This window comes from Oenanthe melanoleuca, chromosome 1 (assembly GCF_029582105.1).
Source record: "Oenanthe melanoleuca isolate GR-GAL-2019-014 chromosome 1, OMel1.0, whole genome shotgun sequence".
NCBI lineage: Eukaryota > Metazoa > Chordata > Aves > Passeriformes > Muscicapidae > Oenanthe > Oenanthe melanoleuca.
In genome coordinates this window covers 103,205,930-103,231,884 of record NC_079333.1, presented here as the reverse complement: position 1 = coordinate 103,231,884, position 25,955 = coordinate 103,205,930, and the positions used below count along the sequence as shown (strand labels likewise).

The 25,955-nt window shown below is 35.6% G+C and overlaps 1 protein-coding gene across 1 annotated transcript in view; it reads left to right on the top strand.

Moving 5' to 3' along the window:
• CFAP47 (cilia and flagella associated protein 47) overlaps positions 1-25,955 on the top strand; it is a 256,706-nt gene that overhangs the window by 211,151 nt on the left and 19,600 nt on the right. The window contains 5 exon segments of the mRNA XM_056491982.1: positions 3,467-3,626; positions 4,227-4,318; positions 8,166-8,318; positions 19,741-19,912; positions 21,395-21,556. Of these exon segments, the coding sequence (XP_056347957.1) occupies positions 3,467-3,626; positions 4,227-4,318; positions 8,166-8,318; positions 19,741-19,912; positions 21,395-21,556 (739 nt within the window).

Here is a 25,955-nt window from a genome sequence, read left to right as displayed (position 1 = left end):
TGGCACTGCCTGGTATTTTTGCTCTTACTATTTTTCCTAACCTACTGTAAAGGCAAAAAATGCATCTTTACTCATCTGTATTCCTTCCAAATACCATCCCAGCTATGGGTCTCCACTGCTGCTTTAACTTTAGCTCTCACAGTGCTGAACTTCCTGGGGCTGACACAGAAGTTACACAGTACTGAACCACAGAACATGTCCCAAAGAATTGTAGCCAGGAATTTGAAATACACTCATTTTGATTTATTATCTAACCCAGTCTGAGTTCTAGGCTCAGTGCCTGAGGAATCTTTTACAGAATCAGTGTTCTCCAGCAGTGTTCTTCTCTGGGGAAGCTAGAGGCAAGGCTTAACAAAAGGTTACCTAAAAATGAAATGGGGAGTATGCAGAGCTCCACACATTGTTTGGAAGGCACTTGACTCAATTGCAGCCCTTGGTTTGAGCCAGATGCCTTCAGTCTTTAAAAGGGCATTTGAGCTTACTCTGCTAACTTTTTCCTAATGGGCTGTAGGACAGTGAAAGAGGAGTGAGGTATTACCAAAATCTGGCCCAAAGCTTTTTACTAAATGTGATGTACCTGTGTTCAGAAAAGGGGCTTGCTGTGGATTTCTTACAAAAGAATTCGTGGATACTTATTGCAGTAAATTAAATACATGAAGACAAGGGATCAGCTATTGGTATTAATTTTTGGTATCCCTGGCAGAGTACTTGATGTTCCCAGGCAAATATGAGCTAACACTGTTTTTATTAAAGTTGTACACAGAGCTATTTTCTGTGTGCTAGCCCACATTCTCTAAATGGGAAAGAAAAAATAAAAGCAGATTGTTTTTGCCATTAGGCCTATTTTATCTATCTTATTAACTAGCCAAAATCATAATGAAATAAATCTGTATTAGCAGTTAATGATCAGTTGGTTAGTTGGCAGCTGCAGGCAAGCATGGTGATATAAAAATTACCCTTATTATGAACATTTTCTATTAAGAAGATTTTTTTTATTAAAAGTGTGAATACAGTCTGTTTCAACAGCAATATTATAAAATTTGTCTTCTCATGATCTTTAATAACAAATTTTCTGCCAGAATGACCCAGAATGCTATCATATGTAGTCTGTATTAAAATCTATTTTTAAAAAACCCAAGGGGCTCTGTCCTGTAACAGGCATAATTAAGCTACAGTTCAAAATATCTATGTAATGTATATAACAAGTTATAAATTTACAGTCTGTTCTATTTGCCATCTGTTAAAAGCTTTGCAAATGAAACTTAAGGATGTGCTGTAAGGGTATTAAAAAGTGTTTACATTATTTGGCTATCCATGTATGTGTGGATTCAAGGCAATCTAATTGCAAATATATCCTGAAGGATACTCTTCTGTTTTAAAGATATTGCAAGCCTTTGTCTAACTAGACCAGAGTAAGCCCAAAGTGGGGAAATCCCAGCAGAGAGCTGGTTCCTCTCACTGGGGGAGAACAGTGTGTCAGTGCTCTGGTGGGTTTCTGATCCAGAGGGATGCATCCCATTTCAGATGTCTTCAGGGGTGTTGTAACTATGTGGGATATCAGCTTGTTCATTTCAGATACTGGATTAAAAATGAGTTGCTAATTTTAAAAGATTTTCACTTTAACCATGTGGTTGCCAATAATATATGTATATATTTTGCTATGGGCTTGATAGAAAATGCCTCAGAGATCTAAAGAAAAATCTTAAATCTTTATAAAAATGAGAAAACAAAGGTTTATTTTTTATTTAGATATTAACATTCTAATAGATTTTTAATTAGGATATTTTCAAGCTCCTTCATGATACAAAGTTTTTCAAGTAAATATTTCAAAGGCAAATTCCTCTTGCCATGATGAACTTCTACAAATACACAAGAATGAAGCAATCACAAATGCAAAGCAGTTGGTTAATTTTCGTAATTAGTATATGACAAACCTCTTACATATGGAAATTCAGATATGTTTAGGTAAGAATTTCCTACAGCTTTTCACATTCATAATAAAGTGGGGCAGTGGTCTATATTTGATGTCCTGAGGTTTTTTTGACTGGGAGAGGTAGAAATCCTGCAGTTGTGTGATTTTAAATATTCCCAACTTTCCTAATTTAAGATTGATTTGCCCATCTTTATTTGGTCAGTTTATTTTACTTTAAGAGTGTTTCTAACAAAAAGCTTAACACATATAGACTTTATGATTAAATGCTGGTGGGGAATTAGTGCAGATGAGGAGTCCAGACTCCTGTTCTGTGTTTTGGAGAATCCGTCTGTTTTTCAAACCCTTCTTTCCTTCCCTGATGTGACTTGAACTTTTTTTTTTGTCTTTCTAGCTATTCCTGTATTCCTGTCTGATATAATTTTGCTCAGTCTCCCTAGACTTCCACCTTCATTTCCAAACTTCTCTGCCTCCACCTCTTTTTCCATTTTGTCCTTCCCAAGACTGCATTGTAATTTCCCTACCACCCACTCTTCTACAACTCTCAGCACTGAGGTCTTCACCCTCGAGGCATTTTGGCTGTAGGAAGGTGACATTTGTAGCACCAGGTAAAGTTTCCCCACTGACATTTTTTGTGCCCAAAGCCATCTGTGGTGATCACAGAACAACCCCAGGAGTGTGCTGGCATGTCCCAGGCAGGGTGACTGCAGCAGATCCAGTCATTCTCAGGGAGTGAAACCCACAGAGCAGCTTGTATTCTTTGTAGAAAGTGTGAAATATTGTCACAAAAACTGATTCAAAGCCTAATGTAGAAGTAGTTATTCATAACTAAGAGGATTTTCTGCAGATAGAATTAAAGCTGAAACCCTAACCCTGAGGTGTAATTTCCTGCAAATTCCAAGAATTCTTTTCAAACAAAGAGCTTTATAGTTAAAAGACTGATTTACTTGTTCTATTCTGTGTAATCTTTTGATTATTTCTGAAATTTCTGAAATAGCTTGGCAGAATGGCAAGTCACTGGAAAAAGGCCCTTAAAGACTCAAAATATCTTCATTACAGACAATATAAGTTTAGTTAGTTTGTTTGTTTTTAAACAGCAAATTCAATCAGATAAAAAATCATATGGAAAAGGCATGGTTTGTATAATAATAATGAAGATTCTTTTAAATATATTACAGTTGTCTTGAATGTGAGCATTTGTTTTTGGATTGGTCTCTTTTATGCAGTGTTACTCACAGAGCTGAAAAAAACATGACTTAGGCCCTATAAAATCATAGAATTGACATGCATTATGATCTCTGATTAATAAATATGGGACATTCACTTAATTGTGGTTTTGTTTATTTTGTTTTTTGTGTTTTTTTTTTTTTTTTTTTTAGCAAAGGCAGGGTAAAATAGATTTTTTTACAGGGAAAACTATACAATATGATAAAAAGTTAAACAATGATTAAAAAAAGAAAAAGGAGATACAGGAAAAATAACAGAAAATATTTTGAAAACTTTCAAAATGTCACAATAATCTGTTCCATCTTGCAGGAATCCGTCTAGCTCCAAAAGAAAAACTGGAAATCCCCATATTATTCATGCCAGCTGAAATGAAAATTTACAAAGCAGTGGTGGTAATAAATGTAACAAGGGAAAACGGTGAAAACTGGCCTTATGTGGTTACTGCTGAATCCAATACAGACTTAACCAGGTAATTTATTCTAATAGGAAAAGAAAAAGTAGTTGAGGATGCTCAATCCTGTCATCATTTATCCCATTGACTATTCATGTGTAGCTCCCAAGGGCAGTCCAGTGTCTGATTTTGAGGGCAAAAGCTTTTAATGTACCCTGCAAAGCATGCAGATCCAAAGTAAGATTTCTGTCTGTTTTAACACCTACCTATTCTTGCTTTAAATAAGGAAAGTGTAAAGTACTGGCTGCTGGTGCAGTTATGGATATTGGGCAAATGAAAGCTCTTAGGTACCTCTGTTTTTTCAGTATATTTGGGATGATGATTCTCATCCTGATATTTTTATATAATTCATAAACTGCAGAAACTTTATCTCAGTGTAAACATAACCTGACAGAATTCAGATCAGGCCAAATGTTTTCAGATCTATAATATTCAAATACACAAAGTGGATACCTGGTATAATTTATAGCTGATATTTTTAGCTGGATTTAATTTCATATTTTTCTCAGATATGGTTAGAGTTACAGCATATAGTCTAACCTTTCCAACAACTCTTAAGTCTAGATTAATTTGGAAAGAGAATTTTCAGCAGTCTAAGTGATACTCTCATTTTTCTAGAACTGTTACTGTAGCAGAGAATGGGAAAATTCAGGGAATACTCTGGATCTATCCGATTAATGGAACATCTGAAGCACCACAGCAGAAATCAGGTAGGTATTGCTTGAAAAAATCTTGAACAATATATTTAAGTAAGTCAAATAATCAGTTATATTCTCACTTGCTTGATCACAAGAATTTGCAGCATCACCTGGCTATATCTTAAAAAAAAGATAAAATCACATATTAAAAATAAAATCTTCTCCCACTTCCAAAGGGAATCTAGATTGTTACTTTGTTCTTGTGGATAAAAGAGTTGGGGGCAGTTGTAAATCTTAAGGCCTGTGCCCTTCAGTGTCCCAGTTAATCCTGAGTTTGAGAACTGAAGGTAAGCTGACAAAAGGACTGACTCAAGGATAGAATTCTTCTTGCATACCCAGAACAACCTGTCTGGAGAGTCTGCTGGGTGCAAAGTATTTGAGTAGATGTTCACTGCTTCTCTCAGCCTTGAATTTCATGTCTTAATCAAAACCAGAATATAAAGTAGTGTGAATAGCAGTAAGTTTCCCCCTTTCTCCTGAGAAGTAATATTGCATTAAAAGATGAGTGACATTCTGGGAGGTTTTTTGCTTATTTTGGGGATAGTAAATGCTTATATATTTGACCATCTGTATTTTTAAGTTATGATATAATTCCAGAGCTGTGAAACAGGAAGTTGTGAACAGCTTTTTAAGTCTATTATCCTGAAACACAGCCCAATGTGTAGAGGTGGGATCAATTCTATACCAGCTTGTCCTTTCAGCTTACCTTTTTTTGACTGAGTAAATGAATATAATTAAATGTATTAAGATACACAGAAAATTTCAGGAAAAAACATAGAAACAGATATTTGTACTGTCATTAATTTATATTGCTTAAGGACTCTTTACTTGTAGACAAATGCCAATGATGTGGTATTAATTAGAACTTTCATCTCTTCAATTTACACTTTAATACCTTAAGGAATGAAACAGAATATTATCATGTAATCAACTGTTGCCCAAAATGATGGCTTTAATGAGTCTCATTAGCATTGGAACTATGTATATTAATGTGGATGTTTGTTGTGTTATTTAAAGCTGTTGTGTAATTCACTGGCCCCCTTAAAGATAAATCTCCCTTTTATTGGGCTGTTGCTTTCATTGAAATCACAGAATCATTAAAGTTGGAAAAGACCTCCGAGATCATTGAGTGCAACCATTAACCCAGCACCTTCATGTAACCACCAAGCCACATCCCTAAGCACCACACTCTTGTTTCTGAATATTTTTAGGTGTGATGATTCCCCCAGTTCTCTGTTCTCTCTTGTTCCATCACCTGGCCATCCTTTCCATGAAGAAATTTTTCCCAGTATCCAATCTAAACCTCTCTTGGCACAACTTGAGGCCATTTCCTCTTGTCCTGTCACTTGTTACTTGGGAGAAGAGATTGACCCCACCTGGCTGCACCCTCCTTCCAGGTGGTTCTAGAGATGGAGGTGATCTCTCCTGAGCCTTTTCTCCAGGCTAGGCACCCCCAGCTCCCTCAGTCACTCTTCTTAGACTTGATCTTGAACCTTTCCCAGCTCTGTTCCCTTCTCTGGACACGCTCCAGCCCCTCAATGTCCCTCCTGAATTAAAGGGCCAGAGCTGGACACGGCACTCGAGGTGTGGCCCCAGCAGTGCCCAGGACAGGGGATGGTCACTGCCTGCTCCTGCTGCCGCACTGCTCCCGATCCAGGCCAGGTGCCACTGCCCTCCTTGGTCCCCTGGCACACCTGGGCTCGTGTTCAGCCTATTTTTACCAACATCCCCAGGTCTTTCTCCACGGGGCAGCTTTCCAACCATTCTTGCCCAAGCCTGGGGCTTTGCCTGGGGTTGTTGTGACTCAGGAGCAGGACCCAATAGTTTTTTTAGAAGTTATGAATTGAAATGTTTAACATTCATGAATTGCTTTAGTGACATCATTTCTGTATATGATCAGAAACTCACATACTGTCAACTCTTAAGTAATTTCAAATTCCTAAATGCTATTTTAAAATAGCAAAATGAAATTGTATCATATTTATAGCTATATTATCCATTAGATTATGTTCAATAAATGTTTGTAATACATAAAAAAGCATTGCATTAATTTTGAATACATATTGTTCTTTGGCCATCAGCATGTTATGTTTGGCTAATATTTTTTCCCCAGGGAAAAACTAGGTCTTTCAAGAATGTCCCAGAAAACAGAAATAGTTGTTTTTAAGTGTGTTTATGGAATTATCCATTCCTACCTTGATTTTGAAAGTCTATGGTTTTCAGTTAAAATGGGCATTTAGAAAACTCAAGTTGTAAGGTATAAATCCAAAGCAGGTAATAATAAGAAATCTGCTTTAAAAAAAAAGAATATAATTAATGATCAAAAGAGTATCATCATCTCTTCTTATGCAGACATTTATTAGAATTGCCTGGAGACTACAAGTTTCTGTGTCAAAACCCTGAACTGCTCTGCAGGTATATTAGGGAGTTCATCTTAGAGTCATTCTTATTTGCATCTTAATATGCTTAAACTTCTAGAAGTCACTTGGCTTTCTATCTCATGAGACTAATTAAAATGATCAGTGGTCACAACCCATGTAGTACATGTTAAGTAGATGATACCTTGGCTGTCTTATAAAAGTGATTGCAAATGGAGGATCATCTGGAATATTCTTTTAATTCCTGTAGAGTCGAAGAAGCATACAATAATTTTAATTGGAGGGGACCACTGGGGGTCATCAATCCAATCACCTGCTCAAGGGTAGCTTTCTCAGGGACTTGTCCAGTCAAATCCTAGATGTATCTGGATTTTATTTATAAATCTTATCCATTTAGGAAAGAGAAAATGTAAAATCAATTTTGGTAGCAAGATGAACTGTAGAATAGAAAATGACAAAATATGCACACAGTAATCTGAAACATTTGGTGAACTAGTTGAATACAGAGAATGTAATCTATTTATAAATATAAGGTCATATATTTAAACAAAAAGATGTGTTTTTAACTGTTTCAGTAGCTCTTCCTCATGGAAATTCTAAGAGATCTCTAGAAATTACTTACACCCTGTTAAACAGGGAAAGACCAAGGCAGAAAGGAAATTGAACTGAACTTGTTGTGCAATTATCTATTTTGCAGAGTTATGGTAGTGAATAAAGTGCCAGAACTGAAAGTTGCAGCTAAATAAACGTGACATCAAGAAAAGGGGTTTCCTTCCTCTTTTTTTTAAACACTGCATAATGATTCAATATGGTATGGTTTCAAATTATTGATCATTAATTCCTGATGTTAATTTCAGAGTTAATTTTGAAGAAACATTGGGTCTAACTCTGATTAAAATTACTTTTGAACCTTGAAACTGAGAAGTACATGGTCAGCTGTTCTTTTTCATTTTGATTCCCAGAACTCTAGGAAGTTCTAGGCTTTTCTTTGAGAAAATATTTTTTCACTTCTTTTATGTAATTTTCTCCTTTTTCTGTGCCAGTAAATATGAAAGAACCAGAAAAAATACCTATTGAAATAAGCTTTATAAAAATTATTGTAAAAGCTAAAACCTAACAGCTTTGTAATGTTTTGTTTGTTTTTGTTTTCAGTCTTCCTTTCTTACTGGAGTATTTCAAGCTATGCCATAATTCCTATTAGCAGTTGAACTAAAATGAAGATACATTTCATGATTAAAGATAAGAGAGAAATTTGCAAGTGCTATTGGGAACTAATTGAACACATTTTTGTTTGTTTAGCAATATTTTCTACTACTTCACCACAACAGAAAAAAATGTGGAAGTTGGGAAAAGCTTTTAGTTGTCTTGCTCCTTACTGTAATTCTATCTTTCTCTAAGCACATTTAGCTTCTGTGTTTAATTGCTTTGTTAAAATCAAGATGCCAGCGCTTTGCCAATGAGATGTTTTTGCTTTTCTGCAGTTGTGATTTGCTGCCAGGCCAGGCAGAGACTGGAGCAGAGAGTAGAGCTGCTGCTGATTGGTGTAGTGCCTGCTGCCACTGCTCTGCCTGCTGCAGGGAATTCTGCCGTGGTTGATGTGGATGAGTCATCCAACCCCCCAGAAGGCACTGATGGTAAGAAGAGTTTTGATGTCATACTATTTTAGGAAAATTTCAAGTAAGTACATCACCAGATGTGCAGCACTGCCATGATAATGAGTGAGGTTTAGGAAATTTTCCCAGTCTATATTTTTACCATTTTTCTAGTTATAGGGTATTTGTTTAACTTTTTGTCTGCAGCTGTAGGCATCGATGAACCTAAACCTTCCCATTTTTAAAATTTAGACTGCATGTGAGGCTTGCACACAACTTTTCCTTTAAAAGAGAGCCCAAAGTCTGCAGTTAGAAAAAATATGTTGCTGTAAGCATTGCCAGGAGACATTTATCTGCAGGTTTATAAGATGCATTCCCATCAGCAGGTCAATATTGGTATCAGAATGGATTGAAGAAGGAGGACTTTTTGAAAGAAGCAATAAAGCTTTGTAAAAAGATAGCTTCTACTTACTGTTAATCTGCTGAGAACACAGTGAAAATCAATTTATTCAGATACAGCAGCTTTTCAAAATACACCTCTCCTTGAAACAGGATGGTACAGCATACAAGTAGTAAGGAAAGAATGCTTGTTACTGCTGTATCACCAGTATTTCTGTTACCAGTCATAGTCACTACAACAAATTTGAAAATTGTGCATCTTGGAAACTTAACATTCTATTTTGGAGTCAAAGTCATCCTCCTTTATAAGGAAAATGTTATTTAAAAATTATGACACATAACATGAGACAGACTAATGTGTGTTTAACTAGGCTGCAGATGAGGGAAGGGATTTCACCTGTACTCTGACTTTGTTCAAAGTGGTAAAAGATGAGTTTACAGATGTTGACATAATTGCAGTCTGTCAGGTAATCAGTTGGAAGGGCAGGCAAACTTGGCTTTTGTGTCCCATTTCTGCCATTTACAGTCTGTTCCAACAGAGGCTTTTCAGAAATCCCATGTTACAGAAAATGTCCTGCCAAATAGCAGAAAAAGTGAATAGCTGTAAAAGGTAAATCAAGATGCATTACATCCTTCCTAGAAGGCCAATTTTCATGCAAGCATGCAAATGCTCTGCACACTGATCAATGTAATCTCATATCAGCAATTACTGTCCAGACCATTAAACAGATTTTATTTCTGAAAGCTTATAAAATAGAAGGAGATCTGAAGTTGAACTGTTAAAAAGAGCTTGCACAGCATATGCTTACTGATTGGCTAATATTCATAATTAATTTTTGAAATTTTATATTTACTCATATTTTGTGTTAAAGATAACTTACTTTCTGGGCATATTATCATCTTACACTCTCATATTACAAAGTGATAGTGGTGAATCCAGTAAAGCAAAAAGATGTGAAGTTGTCATTGTACATTCTTTCCTCTTTGGAGAACTGTAAATACTATTATAAAATTTTGTTCAGCCTTTTGAGAACAGTTGTCCATCAAGATACAAAGGAACTTTTTTTGTTTTTTTAATTATAGAGTAACAGATTTAGTTCATTATTGGCTGGTCACACGAGAGTGCTGCCTTAAACACACCTGGGCTATTTTCCCTCCAAAATTATGGCATCTGAATTGGCAAGAAAAACATGCAGTGAGCAAGCTGAGGCAGCATTTTGAAAGTCTTGCAGATTCATGATGTCTAGTTCTTTTTTTTTTCATAGGAATAATTTATTAACACTGGCTTCTGCACATGATACAAGACATTGATTTGGGGCATTGCATCTTTTTAAGTAAGAAGTCTGGTAATGAAGTGCTTTACACCATAGGTAGTAAGATCATTTTTAACTCTGTTTTTCATAGTTTTCAGTGACATTTTAATGCCATTATTGATAGATGAATTTGAGGCCTGTTAGGAAGCAAATTAAGTGGTTCTATCTGAGCTTTCTGCAGCCTACCAGAAATAACATAAATAAAAGCCTAAACCTTTAAGATAACAGTCTGGCACACTGTTCTTCATTTTTTTCCCTTCTGAAAGAGTGATTCATCAGAGTGCCTGTGTGATGTGTAGTAAGCAGTTTTTACACCCAAGGATAAATGATGATAATTACTGGCAGATCAGATTTAAACAGCTAATACCGTGCTTCAGCATTTAAATTATTAGGACAAGTATAAATTCTTGTAAAGTGAAAAATATCCAAGCACGTCTTTTACATAAAAAATTCTATTTCATCCAATACAGAGAAGTGCATTTGACACAGAAAGCTACTACAATTTCTTAAGAAAGAGGGTGCAATCTAAATACTTAGCCTCAATAACATAGTTTCTTGTTCAGAAGCCAGCAAAGTTCCCGGGATCAAATAATGAAATCTTAATATTTTAGACATAGCAAATACATTATAATCCTTTTAAAAAAATAATCTTCAGTTGCATTAAATGCCTATTTTCACCCTCAGTGTATTTTTCATCTGTTTTCTTACATATGGCTCTAAAGATATCTTTTTCACTAAAGGAAATTTAAGAGCTGAGATTCATCCAAATAAGTGTGAAGTTTGCTATTTTTTAGTTTTAAGTATTCAGTGGAGAATACAAACATAATTAAATTTCCACAATCTTCTAAATAAAAAATCAAACACTCACAACAAATCAGTTATGGATGTTTGACCGACATTTTACAGTCACAACTTTGTGTGTTTGTAGTGGTCCTTTGTAACCTTTCCCTTTCAATTGCTTCCCTTTATCTCATAAGCCAGCCATGAGGGCTGAGTGTTTCTCATTAACTTTCCTCATCTTTATTAATTCATGGCTCTCCTCACAGCCCAGCAGGTGTATTTAGCTCCTTGCTCCTGAGTTCTGATTTCTGGGAAGGTTTCCTTTCCCTTGGAGGGGAATAGTGCTGCCCAGGTTCTGTGGGGTAGCACAGGTATGAGCTTGGTTTATGTTATAACCAAGTTTTAGAGCCATTCTGAACTCAGACTAAACAGATGGACAGTTCAACTGCACCTGAGAGTGAAATAACATTTTCCAGATTCTCTAATCCATAATGTACATTGGCATCCATTATACAGAATGTATCTGTACTCTTTGTTTCACTGTTTATAAATCCTTTATAGCAACTACTTAATATTCCTGAAACTCATCAGATTATACAAAAGGCTCTATTTTCTTTCATTTCATTAAAGCATCTCTTTGAAACCAGCAAAGAATGAAAACATATCCAAACATACATTTAAAAGCTTTTTACCATCCCCAGCAGGATTTTGTGTTAACCAGTGGTATGGATTACAGTAAATTCCCATTTAATGTGATGGATCTGGATCAGGAGGCTCGCCTCTAAGATATAAGGTCAATAAAATTTGGTATGACCAAAGAAATCTTTGGAGACAAGGTATTTTTATAGATTTGATCTCTCATCCAGAGATGTTAATGTGATTGCTGATAAAGTGTAGCAGGTTAATATTGAAAGCAGAAAGAAGAGAATAACAATGATGAAGATGGCCCTATATCCTACTTAAGCCATTTCTTTATTGTCAGAATAACCATGGCATTATTTTTTAAATCCTTGAGGATGGGAAAATTATAGTTATATTAATTATATTTTCTTCCTCTGCAAGAAACAAAAGAAAGGATAACAAAGTGTTTGTTTTGGATTTAGAGTTGATGAAAGCAGTGATCGATGGTAAAATGAAACTGTTGACAAGGTAGTGAACCAACAATTGAGACACTTTGTTATGGATTATTGCTTTGTTGTTAGAGGTGACAACTCCTGATGGAAAACAGAAAACTAGTAGAAGTCAAAATATAAAGCATCAGAGGAGACCTGAAAGTCTTAGATGGATTATTTTGTCAGCTACATAATTTTTGTTTACATATGCCTGTTTGTTTCTTTATTTATGAGTGAAGCATGGGAGAGATTTGATGTATTGTTTATTTCCATTATTGAACTGAAATAATGCCAGGCATTTTAATGAAGAAGGTCAAATAGTTCTTGTTGGTGTACAAGGCTATCACTGGGTCCATTAAAAAAGAGAAAAAAATGCAGCACAATTTTTTATCTCATAAGCAAACCCTCCTACTTCCATTTCTTACTGTAACTAGAACAATAGCAACAAATACTGGCAAAAAAAGAATTCGTGAATTGTGAGCAGGCAGTTGGGAACTGCTTTTATTTCTGTTTACAGTAGTCATTCGTTTGTGTTTCCTTGCCATTTTATAAAATGTTAAAATCTGTAAGCCTTAGAAATGAGAACCATCATTATGTTAATTAAAATTACTTTCTGATACTTATGCAAAATCATTCTCACTTTAAATATTCAACATTTAAAGGGAACCAGATCAATTATAAACTAATCCAAAGTTATTTTTTCATTTTCACAAAATTGCCTAGACAGTAAATAATACAAACCCAGAAATAATTAAGTTCTTCCAGGTGCTACTCTTCAGTATGATGTGGATCCAGGAAACATGAGAAGACCAAAAGAACTGATTGTCTAACCTAAATAATGCCTGAAACAAGAGCACACAAATAGATATCCCTTAAAATTATTTTAGCTAGTGGATAAGAAAAACCTAGGCAATATAATTAGCTGGAAGAACATATTAATTACTTTAATTGCTATATATTTGTGATTGCTCTTTCTCCTCTTTCTTGCTCACAGAATTTCCTGTAATCTCTTTGGTTGGGTGATCAGGAAGTATTACTTCCAATAGAAACAGAACCACTACACCCTTGTTTTGTAAAGATATTTTGGGGAAGCTTCTGTAAATAAGAACTGTGGCCAACCCAGCTCTATGGGACCTTAACTGTCCTTCTAAAGCATCATAACACCTAACAATGATCTGTCTGCATTAATTTCCACTTTTTTTCTGAATTATTTTCTCATTATTTATGGGACTACTAGTCAAACCCCTTAAGATGCAAACTTCTTAGGTTTTTCTGGAACAGTGGTCTCCTGTCTCTCAGCTGTGTTTCAATGCTTTTTTGTCATAGAAAAGCAGAGGATTTATGAACTTAAATTTGCCTTAGAAAATTTATCTGACAGTCACTGTAGTAAAACACTGTATGCGTGCAACAAGCCTATCCCCAATGCTCTTCCATTTCCATGTTATTACATCCTATTGTCATTTCTGTGACAAAATTCTTTGTCCTTCTCTCTTTGAAGTTGCATTGTTCAAGTTTTGTTGTTCTTACAGAAAATGAAGTTATTATCTCTAGATCTCCTTCATCTCTCCCACACTACACATTTCCAACAGAGCATGACACAAAAATTCACCAACAAACTTCCCCCATTTTTTCGTAGAATGTGTAAAACTTTATGTTTTTATAAATTACTGCATCAGGCCTGTTGTTTTGACAGTTTAAGAGCAAATTGATCTGAAGCTTTGGTGATACAGGTAGATACTGAAACTATAAGACAAGTAAATAGAAGTTACATAGAATCACCACAGAACTTTGAATGAGGTAATAACCTTGAACCGTCACTCTTTCTTCAAGCCAGCTGTGGAAGACAAGAGTGAAACTTCAGAAATTTACTATGCAGAACTTTTATTAATTCTGGAACTTGATTTGTATCTAAAAGATAACACAATTGGGTACCTCCTATGGGATGAAATGTCTTATAGTAATTTACACTACCCTGTGTGATAGATGTTCTGTTTTACATGTAACTGAAGGCAATCTGTTGGGTAAGGAAAATGAAACAAATGAATGTGACCCTAGTGATCAAGTGCTGTGTTCCACTCTCTGTGACTCACTTTTGTATATTAAAAAAAAAAGCCAGAAGATAAAAGTGCATGCTTTTGTAATAGACTACAATATAGTATAGTGTAAAACTGTCAAGAACTATTGAGAAAATGGTGACGTGGGTTTTCAATTTAGCCTCCGTGTGTACCAATTCAAATAGAATGGTTAGGTTAAAAGTCACCTTGAGTTGTTACTGATTTCTGTGGGCAACATTGAAAGTGAGGCAAATTACTCTGGATGCCATGGAAAAAATAATGTCTATGTGAGTTAAGACTAAATCATGAGATATGCTCCTGAAGAAGCTGCTTTGATGTTTCTGTGCCAAGGTACAGATGTGATCTTTATCTGCCAAAGTTTCTGGCTAAATGAAGACGCGGTTAAATTAAAAAGGGAAGTTGTTGAGAAAGGATTATAATGGTTATGAAGAAATAAATTTTATTTGTTTCCTTTATAGCAGGAATTTACAAATCTGAGTTGAAAGCCAGACTAAAGGCAAATAATGTGAGATCCTTTGGGCTGAAGAGCATCCTTTTAATTTTTCTGAGGTTTTTGTTTCAACTCACTATGCAAGTAATATGATAATAAAGAAAGTGTTGAAAGGGATGTATGGAGGCAGAGTAAAAAGAGAATTAGTGAAAAAGGGATTCAGAGAGAGAGAATATATAGAAACAAGCTGCAAGAAGCAATACTAGATGCACACCATGTGTTTCATATACAGGAAATGGGTTCACAAGCTTCCATTTCATTCACTAAACTATGCATTGTTTTGAAGAAATGCATTCCCAAAACAAAAAAATAAAAGGTGGGGGAATGCTTTTTGCTGCTTCTTTACAGAAGAAACTTGGTTTAGAAGTAGATAACTTTTTTAAAGAAGCATTTTGAAACAGAAAAATTAGGAAACAAAAATTGAATGTAAGAGAAAATTTAGGAAAGAAGCATTCCTGTTGCTAAGGAATTAGGCAGTGGGATGCAGGGTGAAAAAAAAGGTGTGGATAAAACAGGAATTTTTGTAGAGCCTTGAAGATACAGATGAGTTTTTGGCTGGATATGGAAAGAGAAAAACTTGAAGAGAAAAGATATAATGGTATATATGCAGAACTATGTTGAGAACTTCCTTGAATTCCTAGAGGATCAATAATTTTATTATCAACAGAAGGAGATCAGCTTTTTTGTCCATTAATTTTTATGAGTTTAATTTGGTATTTGGGATTTAGTAAGGTTATGTTATCTGCTTATATTTGTCATGCTCCACATATACAGCTCTTTACTATCTGTATGAAGATATCTGGTGAAAGGCATATTTAACTACAGCCAGATCTTTGGGTTTTCGGGAGGTTTATGCAATTTGTTTATTCTGCTGCTATTATCCCTTAGTTGTGACATTTTACAGTGAGATATCCATAGATATAGATATAGATATAGATATAGAAATATAGATATTTAATTTTCAGTTGAGATCTCATCTCTTACTACCCACATGAAGTCTACTTAGTGTTAGGATGTTCTTGATCACTTTTTTTTACTTTTTTTTCTTTATTACTCTTGCAAATTCACTTTTTGCTGTTTGTTTGAATATTGACTTGAAAACAGCATTAAAATTATTTAATCTGCTGTACAATTATATGTTCTGTCTGCCTCTGCTTTTGCTGGAGAGGCAGAACTGCATATTTAATGTTCATGCTGCACTGCCTGCTGAGTTCCAGCAATGTCTGTCTGAAAACACCTGGAAGACAATGGAGAAGCAGCAAAAGGATAAGTGTCAGATGAGAACTGATAGGGGCTATGAGAAAAGATATTTCAAAAGATTTGAAAGGTGAAGATTGGATGCCAGATACCTGGTAGAAATGAGTAGTTGACTTTTTTCCTAGTTTCTGTGTTAGAAGTTTGGGGACTATTAAATCAAGAGGGGAAGAAATCTTTGTTATGTGTCATGGCCACAATGGACACAGCCTTGGAGAATTATCAGAACCAGCAAAGAAATGCAGTGTGTTACATTGAGCACCAAGAGGAAATAATTAATCTGGTTTATGCAAAGCATGAAACTGCAAATTTATGAATGCCTGGGCTTTAATTACGTGTTTGTATTTGGTGATTGTGCTTCCCTCCTTTATGAAATGACTGCAAATAAGAGCAGTTAAGTGAATTCACTCACATCTCTGTTTTACTGCATCCATCCAAGGAAGAAGCATCTGCAATGAGGACAAGCACCTTTGCAGTCTGAGCATGTTTCCATCAGAGTTTTAATTTCCATCTGTCTCATTGGAAATGGGAGACAGTGTGGAAGTACAGGTGTCCCTGGGAGAGGCTCCCTTTGCCATGGGTATGTCCCCAGGTGTGCCATGGGTGAAGCTCTATGTGGAGAGCTCAGACAGGCAGATCCCCCCAGGTATCCACAGGAGACTGCAGCCCCCAGGCCATGGCCATGAGATTGTTAGCACCAGGAAATGCAGTGTATAATGAATCCTCATCACTTTTCAGAAACAGGAGGGAGGTACAAATGCTTCATTCCTGACACTGTGGAACTCTGTCTGAGGTCAGAAATATCCAGTGGGCCTTTCACTGCCTTCTCTAGGTGATAGCCCATCTATAAATCTCTTTGTCATTAATTATTTTGAACCTTGAAAACAGGTTCTTTTCCACTAAAATGTTATTTAAATGTCTAAGATTCCTATTTTGTGAACTCATTAGAATAGTCCTTTAAAGTTTAGATGCATTAATTTTAGATGCATGCACCTATTAATTAGTTCTATAGTAAATGTAGCAATCACAAAAATTCACATTTCACCAATTTGTATGCCCAGAGTGTAAAATCCTTCGAATTTTCATGTGGTCTATATCTTTTCATCTTCTTAGAGGCTATTTAAACAAACCCCAACATTTTTATTCCAGAGCTTCTGAAGCATTGTCCTTACTGGCAATTGCAAATAAATGACAGCCAACTGATAGTTCTGTATAGCTGAAAAGCTTGGTTTCTTTTTAAACATAGGTGCTTCAGTAGCTTTGCATACACTAGTGTTGCCTAAATGCATACTACCTTTTTAGAAATCTTTATGTACACAAATGAAAACACTTGAAGACTGAGACTGCCTTTCAAAAGAAGAAATGTTTAATGATTAAAAAAATTGTCTTAGAATAACTACCTCAGAATATATTTTCTTTTCTTACTTAAATAAGGCAAAATATTATTCAGAAAATAGGAAGAAGTGATATTTTTTGTAATCAGAATTTCTATTCACTATATTTAACTAGCTATATATAAAAAACATGTTTATATCTTGGATTGATAAATATCTCTGTGTTGAGTCAGATGCTAAAGCTCTCCCTGCTGCTCTCTATTTACAGAACAAGAGTGGATTAATTGGGGTATACTTTTATATTTGAATGTGTATTTTACATCTTGCATTAGATAAAACAAGTATTTTACCTGTATTAAAAACGGTGATTTTTAAGAAAAAATAACGAAACCTGAAATGAAGAGAAAACTGAATGAAAGAATACAAAGAATTGAGCCTAAAGGGTCAAGGCCTATTTAAGCAGTATGTTGTATTGTATTAGACTTTGCTTTAAAGAAAATGTTAGTGCTATCTCCATGTTTTATATCTTCTGCCATTTTAATTGAAACTGGAAATTTTAAGAGTCAAGAGAACTCTGAATATTTGACAAATTGGACAATTTCCTATCTGTTTCATACCTTTTTTTTTTCCTTCTAGATTCTGCCAGTTTATTTAGGCAGCACATGTATTACAGGATTGCTAGAATCAAATATTAACATTTCACAGAGAATTCCCACAGCATGATAATATAGGAGTCTTCAGGGCAGCTGTGATGAAAAACATGTTTTACATTTTTTAGCAGTGCTAAACTAGATCAGCAGTCTAAATCAAAATGAGCTGAAGGGACCAATATAACACAACTCCAAATACTGGCATTCATAAAAGCATAATTTTTTCTTTAAATGTTGGAAGTATAAAATATTTTAACTAATTACTTAATATAAGCATAGAATAGGTTGCAAAACAGCCTGGAACAGAAAAAAAAAAAAGAAAAAAAAAGTATTTAATTGCTTCTGACTAAGAAGTTATATATATATATGTCAAACCAAACCCAAATGTCTGGATATTAAAAGCAGTATGCAGTTCCCAGTGTTGTCTTCCTAGTACCTGAACTATAAAATAAGCTTTTCCTGAGTAGCATTGTGTGATATAACTGCTGAAAGAAGCATCTGCTCAACAGCTGCAATTTTTTTTCCACTATGAAATGCTCCAGATTTTGTCATCCTTTCTCTTCCATTGATTGTCAGCATCTGAATCTTCATGTTCTACCATTTGTCAAGGGTGACTCCTAAAAGCCTTGGGCTGTGTTGGAATCTGAATGCATGACATAAACATTACATTTTTCAAATGTGAAAACAGCAAGCATGAAACAATGTAGGATGGTCCTAAATTTTATAGGCTGTAGGAGAAAATTTTCATGTTGAATTTCATTTTAACAGATTACATTTAATGTAATGAAGTCCCTGTATATATTGATGAATGCAAGGAAATGCTGTATTTTGGTACTCAGTGTGTATATAATCTACTAGGATTGATAATCCCATATGCTGGTCATAATACTTTGCTTAAATCTGTGTGACTCCAATCTGGTATATATTGTATAGAGGTCTCTGAATCACTTTAAAGAGTTACAAATGTTTCAATATAAGCTGCTACATTTCTTAATCTTTGTGTTATAAAAATGAAGCAACAAAAATGAAGCAACAAAAGTTCACGCCTCCTGTTAGCTGCTGAAGTGGGAAGAGGCAATTGTGCATTTCAGAGAGGGACAAAGGACAAGAAGTGTGGGAAGCATCTCCACACTCACTTAAATTTGGGTGGTTTTACAGATTGGCAGTACCAAACTAAGCTTTTCTCCAACGTTGTCTCTTGGACTTTTTACATAAACAAATCTGTCATCTTTATTTTAGAATTCTGAGTCAGAAGCCTGGGGAATTAACTCTGCCTGGCACTGTGCAGCCAGGATATGTGTGCAGGGATGCACACACAGCAGTACATTTGTACTCAGCTGTGCAAATTCAAAATGTGCCCTGAGATAGGTGGTCATAGCAAAATGAAATCTCCTACAGAAGTTAATGGTTGTGTTAAAACACTTCTCATCCATAAAATGTGTAAAACTTTTAAAAGCAGCTTGAGATTATTTTCCTCATAGAAATGTTCCCTTCTGTGCACAAGTTACTATTGTATACTGAATATCTCAGTTTCCTTTATTACAGCTGGAGGAGACATTTGATTCAAGAAGCTCAGCTGTTTATTTTTATGTCATTACTACTTGGCCTTTTCATACCTGCTTCAGGGAATAAGAGAAGAGGCTGCTGGTGACATCTTCACTATTTCTCTGTGTTCTGTTTCTCAGGCTTGCAGCCATCAATGGCATTGATGTCCTTAATGATTTTTTTTTCAATTGTCCCAATGGCATTACTCAGTATTATGAAATTTTCATTTGGCTCATGAACTAGAAATATCTCACCAGCCAGAGCAATATTGCTATTACCATTCACATAGCTCAAGTAAGTTTTCCAGCTTCTATTTTGCTGGAAACCATAGAGCCTTTCATATGAATGGGAAGATTTTGTTATGCAGTCAGAAGGGAATCACTTAAGTTTTAGATAATTGCTAGTTTTACTTATTTGTCATTTTTAGTAACAAATGGAAGGATTGTAACACTGAGCCAACTGTGTGAAGTTACAGCACACACAGGCTGATATTTTTCTCCTGTGTCATTTAGGTTCCCCTGCAACACTGGAGTTTCTGTATGAATTGCAATATCAATCAGATGAAATTAGATCTCAGCTTGACTCTTTGGTTGGTATACACCTGGTTGAGAAAGAATGGGATAGAGAATCCAGAATTGTGACTCTGATCTTTAATGTAGTGTTTGTGCCTAGCAAACCAATGAGGTAAGATCCTGTTCCTTACTACCAAAAGAACATGTAATGAAATCCTGTCTGTGCACTCTTACTTCCATAATAATTTTCCTGCATTCTTTTCTTCACTTTGTTTTCACCTCTGACATCTACTGGTTTAAATTTTCTCCCTTGCTCCTTCTCAGTATGATATCTTTGATGTTAAAACTGAGTGTTTCTTTTTAGTTCCTGTGAGATGGTTCTGTTGAGTTGCTTCCATAATCTGTGTGTGCTTCTAAACATTGGAGTATTGAAATACTTCCAATGAAAATTATTTGTTCTCATAATTCATAAAAAAACATACAAACAAGATGGTCTGTGAGTCTTGGAAAACTTTTCCTGGACGAGCATGTGTTCATATTCTTTGACTGTGGGGATAGTTGAATTTGAAATTAGTTTCTACTGCCCCAATAAAAATGATCCACAAGAAATTCTTCTTTTTTATAATTGTGATGTGACAAATTATGTATGTGCTTTGGTTTGCATAAGAAAATCTCCCTTCTTTAAAAGGCAACTGTTGAAGAAAGATCCTTTTGGAGAGAGGGAAGTTGCCCCTTCCTCTAGGTACAATCACATGTGGGTCAGGAGGAGGCTGAAGAGAAGCTTGAGAGACCTGCAGGGATAAAGTAAATCCAGAGTCCCAACATTACCAGGAGTGTTAGGGACCAGTCACTACTGAGTATCATGGATCGCAGGAAAAAAGTAATCTTTAGGAGGCAGGAAGTTGCTCTATATTTGTAGTAGTCCAGAAGGTTAAAAAAATAAACAAAGAGCAAACCTTTAGTAAGAATGATCCATCCACCCAATTCAGTGTCATTGTGCCAGAGGGAGGTGAATTTACAAAAGCCTTTTCATTCCTACTCTCTCGTTTTTATTTAATTATTTTATTATTTTTAAATTTGGGTTGGATTTTTTATCTTTGTGTGTTTGAAGCTTAGGCTTTGTGCAGAGGACTCAGTGACTGCAATTAATTAGTTTTGTTATTGTCAGAATCTACAGCACCGATTCTCTCAGACGAGCCAAAGGCATCAGTCTGGCATTTTTCTTAACTACATAGACCTTTGTCAGATCAAATTGATCCTAATATGAACTACTAAATTCTGCACAAAATTCTTCCCTAACATCACTCTAAAGAATAATAAGTAAAATAAATTTAGTTTTGTTTTTTTTTTTTAATTCAAGAAAGATCAAGCAGCAGAAGAATGAAATCTCATGGCTGTGCCAGTAGTGTTACTTTCACATTATGGTCTTTCTTGTAATTTGCTGTAAAAATCTGGCACTATTTAATCTACAATCCAGTCAAGTTTATCTGATATACACCAGGCAAAATTAGGGATATATTCTGGTTTAAAGTAATTTTTATTTTCATTTTACTGTAGTTTACTTCTACACACTCAAAGGTTTTTTTGTACATTAATCTATTCATGCTTTATAATGTTTCTCTATGTATTGTCTGTTTTTATCTGAAATTTTAAGGAATGAGGCAACTGTCACAATTCAGTGTACTACAGGAGGCCTTTGGAAGTTTCCTTTGGTTTTCATTGCCACAGAGCCAGAAGTGGATGATGTGATCAACATTGAAGCAGTTGGCCTGAATAAGGAATCCATAGTTGGCTTTAAGCTCACAAGCCAGACAAGGTAAAAACACTTACACTCAAGAATTTATGCAGTTTTCTGAGGGTAAAACTCCTACTCAAACACATTGGTTAGAATAAATTTGAGCAACAGAAACGTAACTGGGATGCAGCTATTTCATCATTATTTTCAAGAGTTGCATTGTTTGCATAACAAATGTGATTTTGAAGCTCTGTTTTAGAACACAGCAGCATTCTACATTTAGGCTTTGGTTTAAGAGAAAATCTGTGGAATAGATCCACATGTTTATGTTATGGCTTTTTTTGCCCTAAAAGGCTTGGGAGGATGTTAAAACATGCAATAAAATGTTAAGGAAGACTTTTTTGTGATATTAAAGTCTCACTAGTAAAGCTTTAAAAGCTAGTGCTTTTACTAATAGATTTTTTTCAAGGTACTTTATGCTTACACCAAGCTTAAAACATTACACATTTTGCTGTAAAAATTTTAAAGATGCCATTATTTTTAAAGTACTCCTGTTGTATTATGTAAGCGTGCTATGAATTCATCTCTACTTCCACTTGCTAAGATAATGGTGTAAATCTTCAGCAATTTTTTACTCTCCTTTTTTAAAAGTCACTCAGAAACCTCTGTTAATATATCATTTTTGCATATTTCAATTAATTTCCCATATTTTTACAATTTTATAGCAAACTTATAATGTCAGTTGTATACAGCAAGAAGTCAAGGAATAAACTATGTGGTAATGACAGATAAGTTTTAAAATATTAAACAGGGAATCTGGATGAATCATAATGTTCACGATCCATGTACCTTATGGAAGTTTTAAAGTTTCTTCTATTTTATTTTAAATTAACTATTTTTGTTATATATCTAGAAAGGTGACAGATATGCAGATTGAAACTTTCATTGTGAATACATCCTTTGGTTTCATCCTCATCAGGACGTGTATTTGGTTAAAATTGATTTTTTAAAGCTTATTTCCAAAAGCTGTGTCTCTAAGATGGACAGTTGTTCCAGGTTTTAGATGTCTGTCAGTGATATTAATTATTGAGGACTCTGACAAAGGCTTCTATCACAGTGTTCAAGTTAACTGCTTCAATAGAATGGCTGTTTCAGGAACAAAAGTGAAGCAATTGCTCTGGCAATACTGTAATCTCCTGGTAGGTGTTTGATAGTAGTGAAGATACCTGATGTTCTCCAGAAAGGTGTTATAAAACCTGAGTCATTATAGTTATACAAAGGAAGAGCTGTGATGGAAGATAGGTCTCTTTTGCCCTTTAACAAATTCCAACTTTATTTTATACAGCAAGTGTTACCCCCATACATGTCAAATGCAAGATGTAATGTTTGCATGTACTAAAAAAGCTCTGTGTTATAAACAGTACCAGGAACTTGGGTCAGTAGGGTGCATCAGGAAGAGCACTGCCAGCAGATCAGGGAGGTGATGCTGCCCCTCTGCTCAGCCCTGTGAGGATCACCTGGGCTGCTGTGTCCAGTTCTGGGCTCCTCAGGACAGGAGGGACATGGAGCTGCTGGGGTGGGTCCAGTGGAGGTGACAAAGATGATGGAGGGACCTGGAGCATCTCAGTGAGGAAAGGCTGAGGGAGCTGGGGCTGCTCAGCCTCGAGCAGAGAGGGCTGAGAGGGGCCTCATCCCTGTCTGTCAGTGTCTGCAGGGAGGGGCAGAGCACGGACCAGGCTCTGCTCCCTGGGCCCAGCAGTGGGACAGGAGGAACGGGCAGGAACTGATGGCCAGGAAGTTCCACCTGAACATGGGGAAGAATTTCTTTCCTGTTTAATGACCAAGCACTGGAACTGATTGTCCAGAGAGGCTGTGGAGTCTCTCCCAGTGGAGATACCCAAGAACTGCCAGGACACAATCCTGTGCCATGTGCTCTGGGATGACCCACTTGAGCAGGGAAGCTGGACCTGATGACCCACAGTGGTCCCTTCCATCCTGGCCCTTCCTGTGATTCTGTGATTCTGGGAACTGCTCTGTAAGTTATATATTGCTTTTTCTTACCTCTGATTTGCTTTGGAAATTGTGGTGGTGGATGTTTTGCATAGAAATAGACCTCTCAGCCAACCAACACATAGTATAGTGTTTGCACTATAATTGCAAATAATTGCAGATTAAAAGCTATTACATAAGAAAAACATATTACAGGTGTAATTTAATGCTTGAATACCACAAATTATTTAGATTAAAATTAAAACAATGAAATATTAAAACATGGCTAAGATTTTTTGAATAGGATAGAAAGTGTCACCTTATAGATCCTCCCTGAAAAAAAAGATCAGCCCTTTGGAATTTTTTTACTAATCAATTAGCAGCACAATCCATAGAGAATCAGTTCTGGCACTTTAAGACACATGTTTTGTTTTCTCCTTGCATATATAGATACTTGATATCTTCTTATGCTGGAGAGTAGCTCATGGCACTGCCACTTAGGGAGTAACTGTGGGAGAAACAGGTGTATTTGTGAGTAACCTGCTAGGGAGGGACTCTGCAGATGTGTCCTTTTCTCCTGCTACTGCCAGGAGAGAGGGTTTGCACAGCATCATTGAGAACACCTGTGCATCCTTCTGAGCTAGCATATATATATATATGTATATATATATACACATATATACACCACATTGAATGAGGATCTTCAATGCTCCACAGTAAACCTATAAGGTCAATGGGTTTAGCTTTTTCTCTACAGCTAGTGTAACTCAAATGTGGCCTTCCTCCTTAAATTCCACATTCCTCCCCTCCCTCCCCCTCTCCTCCAAAATCCTCAATGTATACAGGACACCTCAGAATGAATTAATGATTTTGGTGTAGTTGTTCAGGAAGGATGATCAGTTACAAATGGGAGGTCATTCCTACACTCCTCACAATGATCTGCAATAATGAAAGCTCCAGCAGTTCATGAAAATATGTAATGCACCCTTTCAACACATATTAAGTTTACACAATGAGAAATAGCCCAATATCTGCTCCAGAAAATACTGCAAGACACTGAGAATGCAGCTAAACTGTTTTGCATGAAGAAAACAAATGCATTTTTTAAAACTGCACATATGTCACTTGGGATAGAGTAGACCAATATTTTTCTTTTAGCTTTAAAGATTCCAAAGGGACATGTTGTTGAAGAGTTTCTTATATTGGCATTAAGCTTGATTAGAGTCAAATAAGCAGATTTCACTTCCTAAATAAGAAAAATGTACCACTTCTTAACATTCATGGATGACCTTTGTCGGGTTTTATCATAAATGTAGGTTTAATTCAACACCAGCTGAAATAATTGGCAGCATTTCCACTGGAGTAATTTGTTTTAGTACAGGCCTCTAATGTTTGAGATAATATTAGTGCTTGTTTTAATACCAAATGCATTATTTTTACAGAATGACAGCAGTGTTAACCAAAAAGGATAGGATATTATCCTTGGAAATAAAACTTACAGAAATTTATTTGATATCCATCTTAAATTATTGGTCTATTATTTTATGTTGAAATCTATAATTAAAACATAAAATAAAAACTCTCACAGTGATACTTTGCTTAAGAAAACTAGCCATTTCTATATTTGGCATACTGAAGATAAATATATTTTTAATCAATTAAGTTTGGGATCAGGACATTAGTATTAATACAGAAGTGGGTTGTGGAGCTTATTTATGGCTCTATCTTCCTGTACAGAGTTGTTTTGATGGTTGAATTTATTTCTTCATGTTAAAATACTGATGTCCAGCTACAGCAGGATGTTACCTTATGTTTTCCAGGACAAGTACTTCAGTAGCCAACATGAGATGTGTGGGATAGATAGATACTTATGAACATTATGTTCACTTGGAATATAGTACATTTGAAGGTTTATTCAGGCTGGGGAATAATTCTCTCCTATTTGTGCTGTCAGCTTCTTTCTCATACACAGAGTTTCCTTTCACCAATTTAGTTCTGTCTTCCCATGTACCTGTTAGTGATTGTTACAATCATGTGTTGCTTCCCATATACTGTAGAATTTTTTCCATCTTTCCATCCTGCCCTGTCACTCCAATCCTGTGTTTATCACAAGCAGGATATTTGTTACATTGAGGAAACTTATTACATAAACTCAAACTTCCCCTCTGAAAAATGTAGCACCTGTTGTGACAAAAACAAAGAGCCTCATGTTGATGTGGTGTCCACCGAGGAGCATCTGCAAAATCCAAGGCTCCACCTGATTATAGAAAAAAGAACTAGAATAAAGAGGACTAAAGCACCAAACTGGTGGGCTAGGGGGATGAGAATAAAGATGAAATTAGGCTTTAAAATGACTGCATCTGCAAGTTTATTTTTCTTAACCTACTTTTCATTGGAGATTTTTGTTATTTCTTCTTTACTCATTTCCTAGTTCATAGAATGAGTGTTCAATTAAAAACATTCCTTGGTCACACAAAATTCATTTTAATTC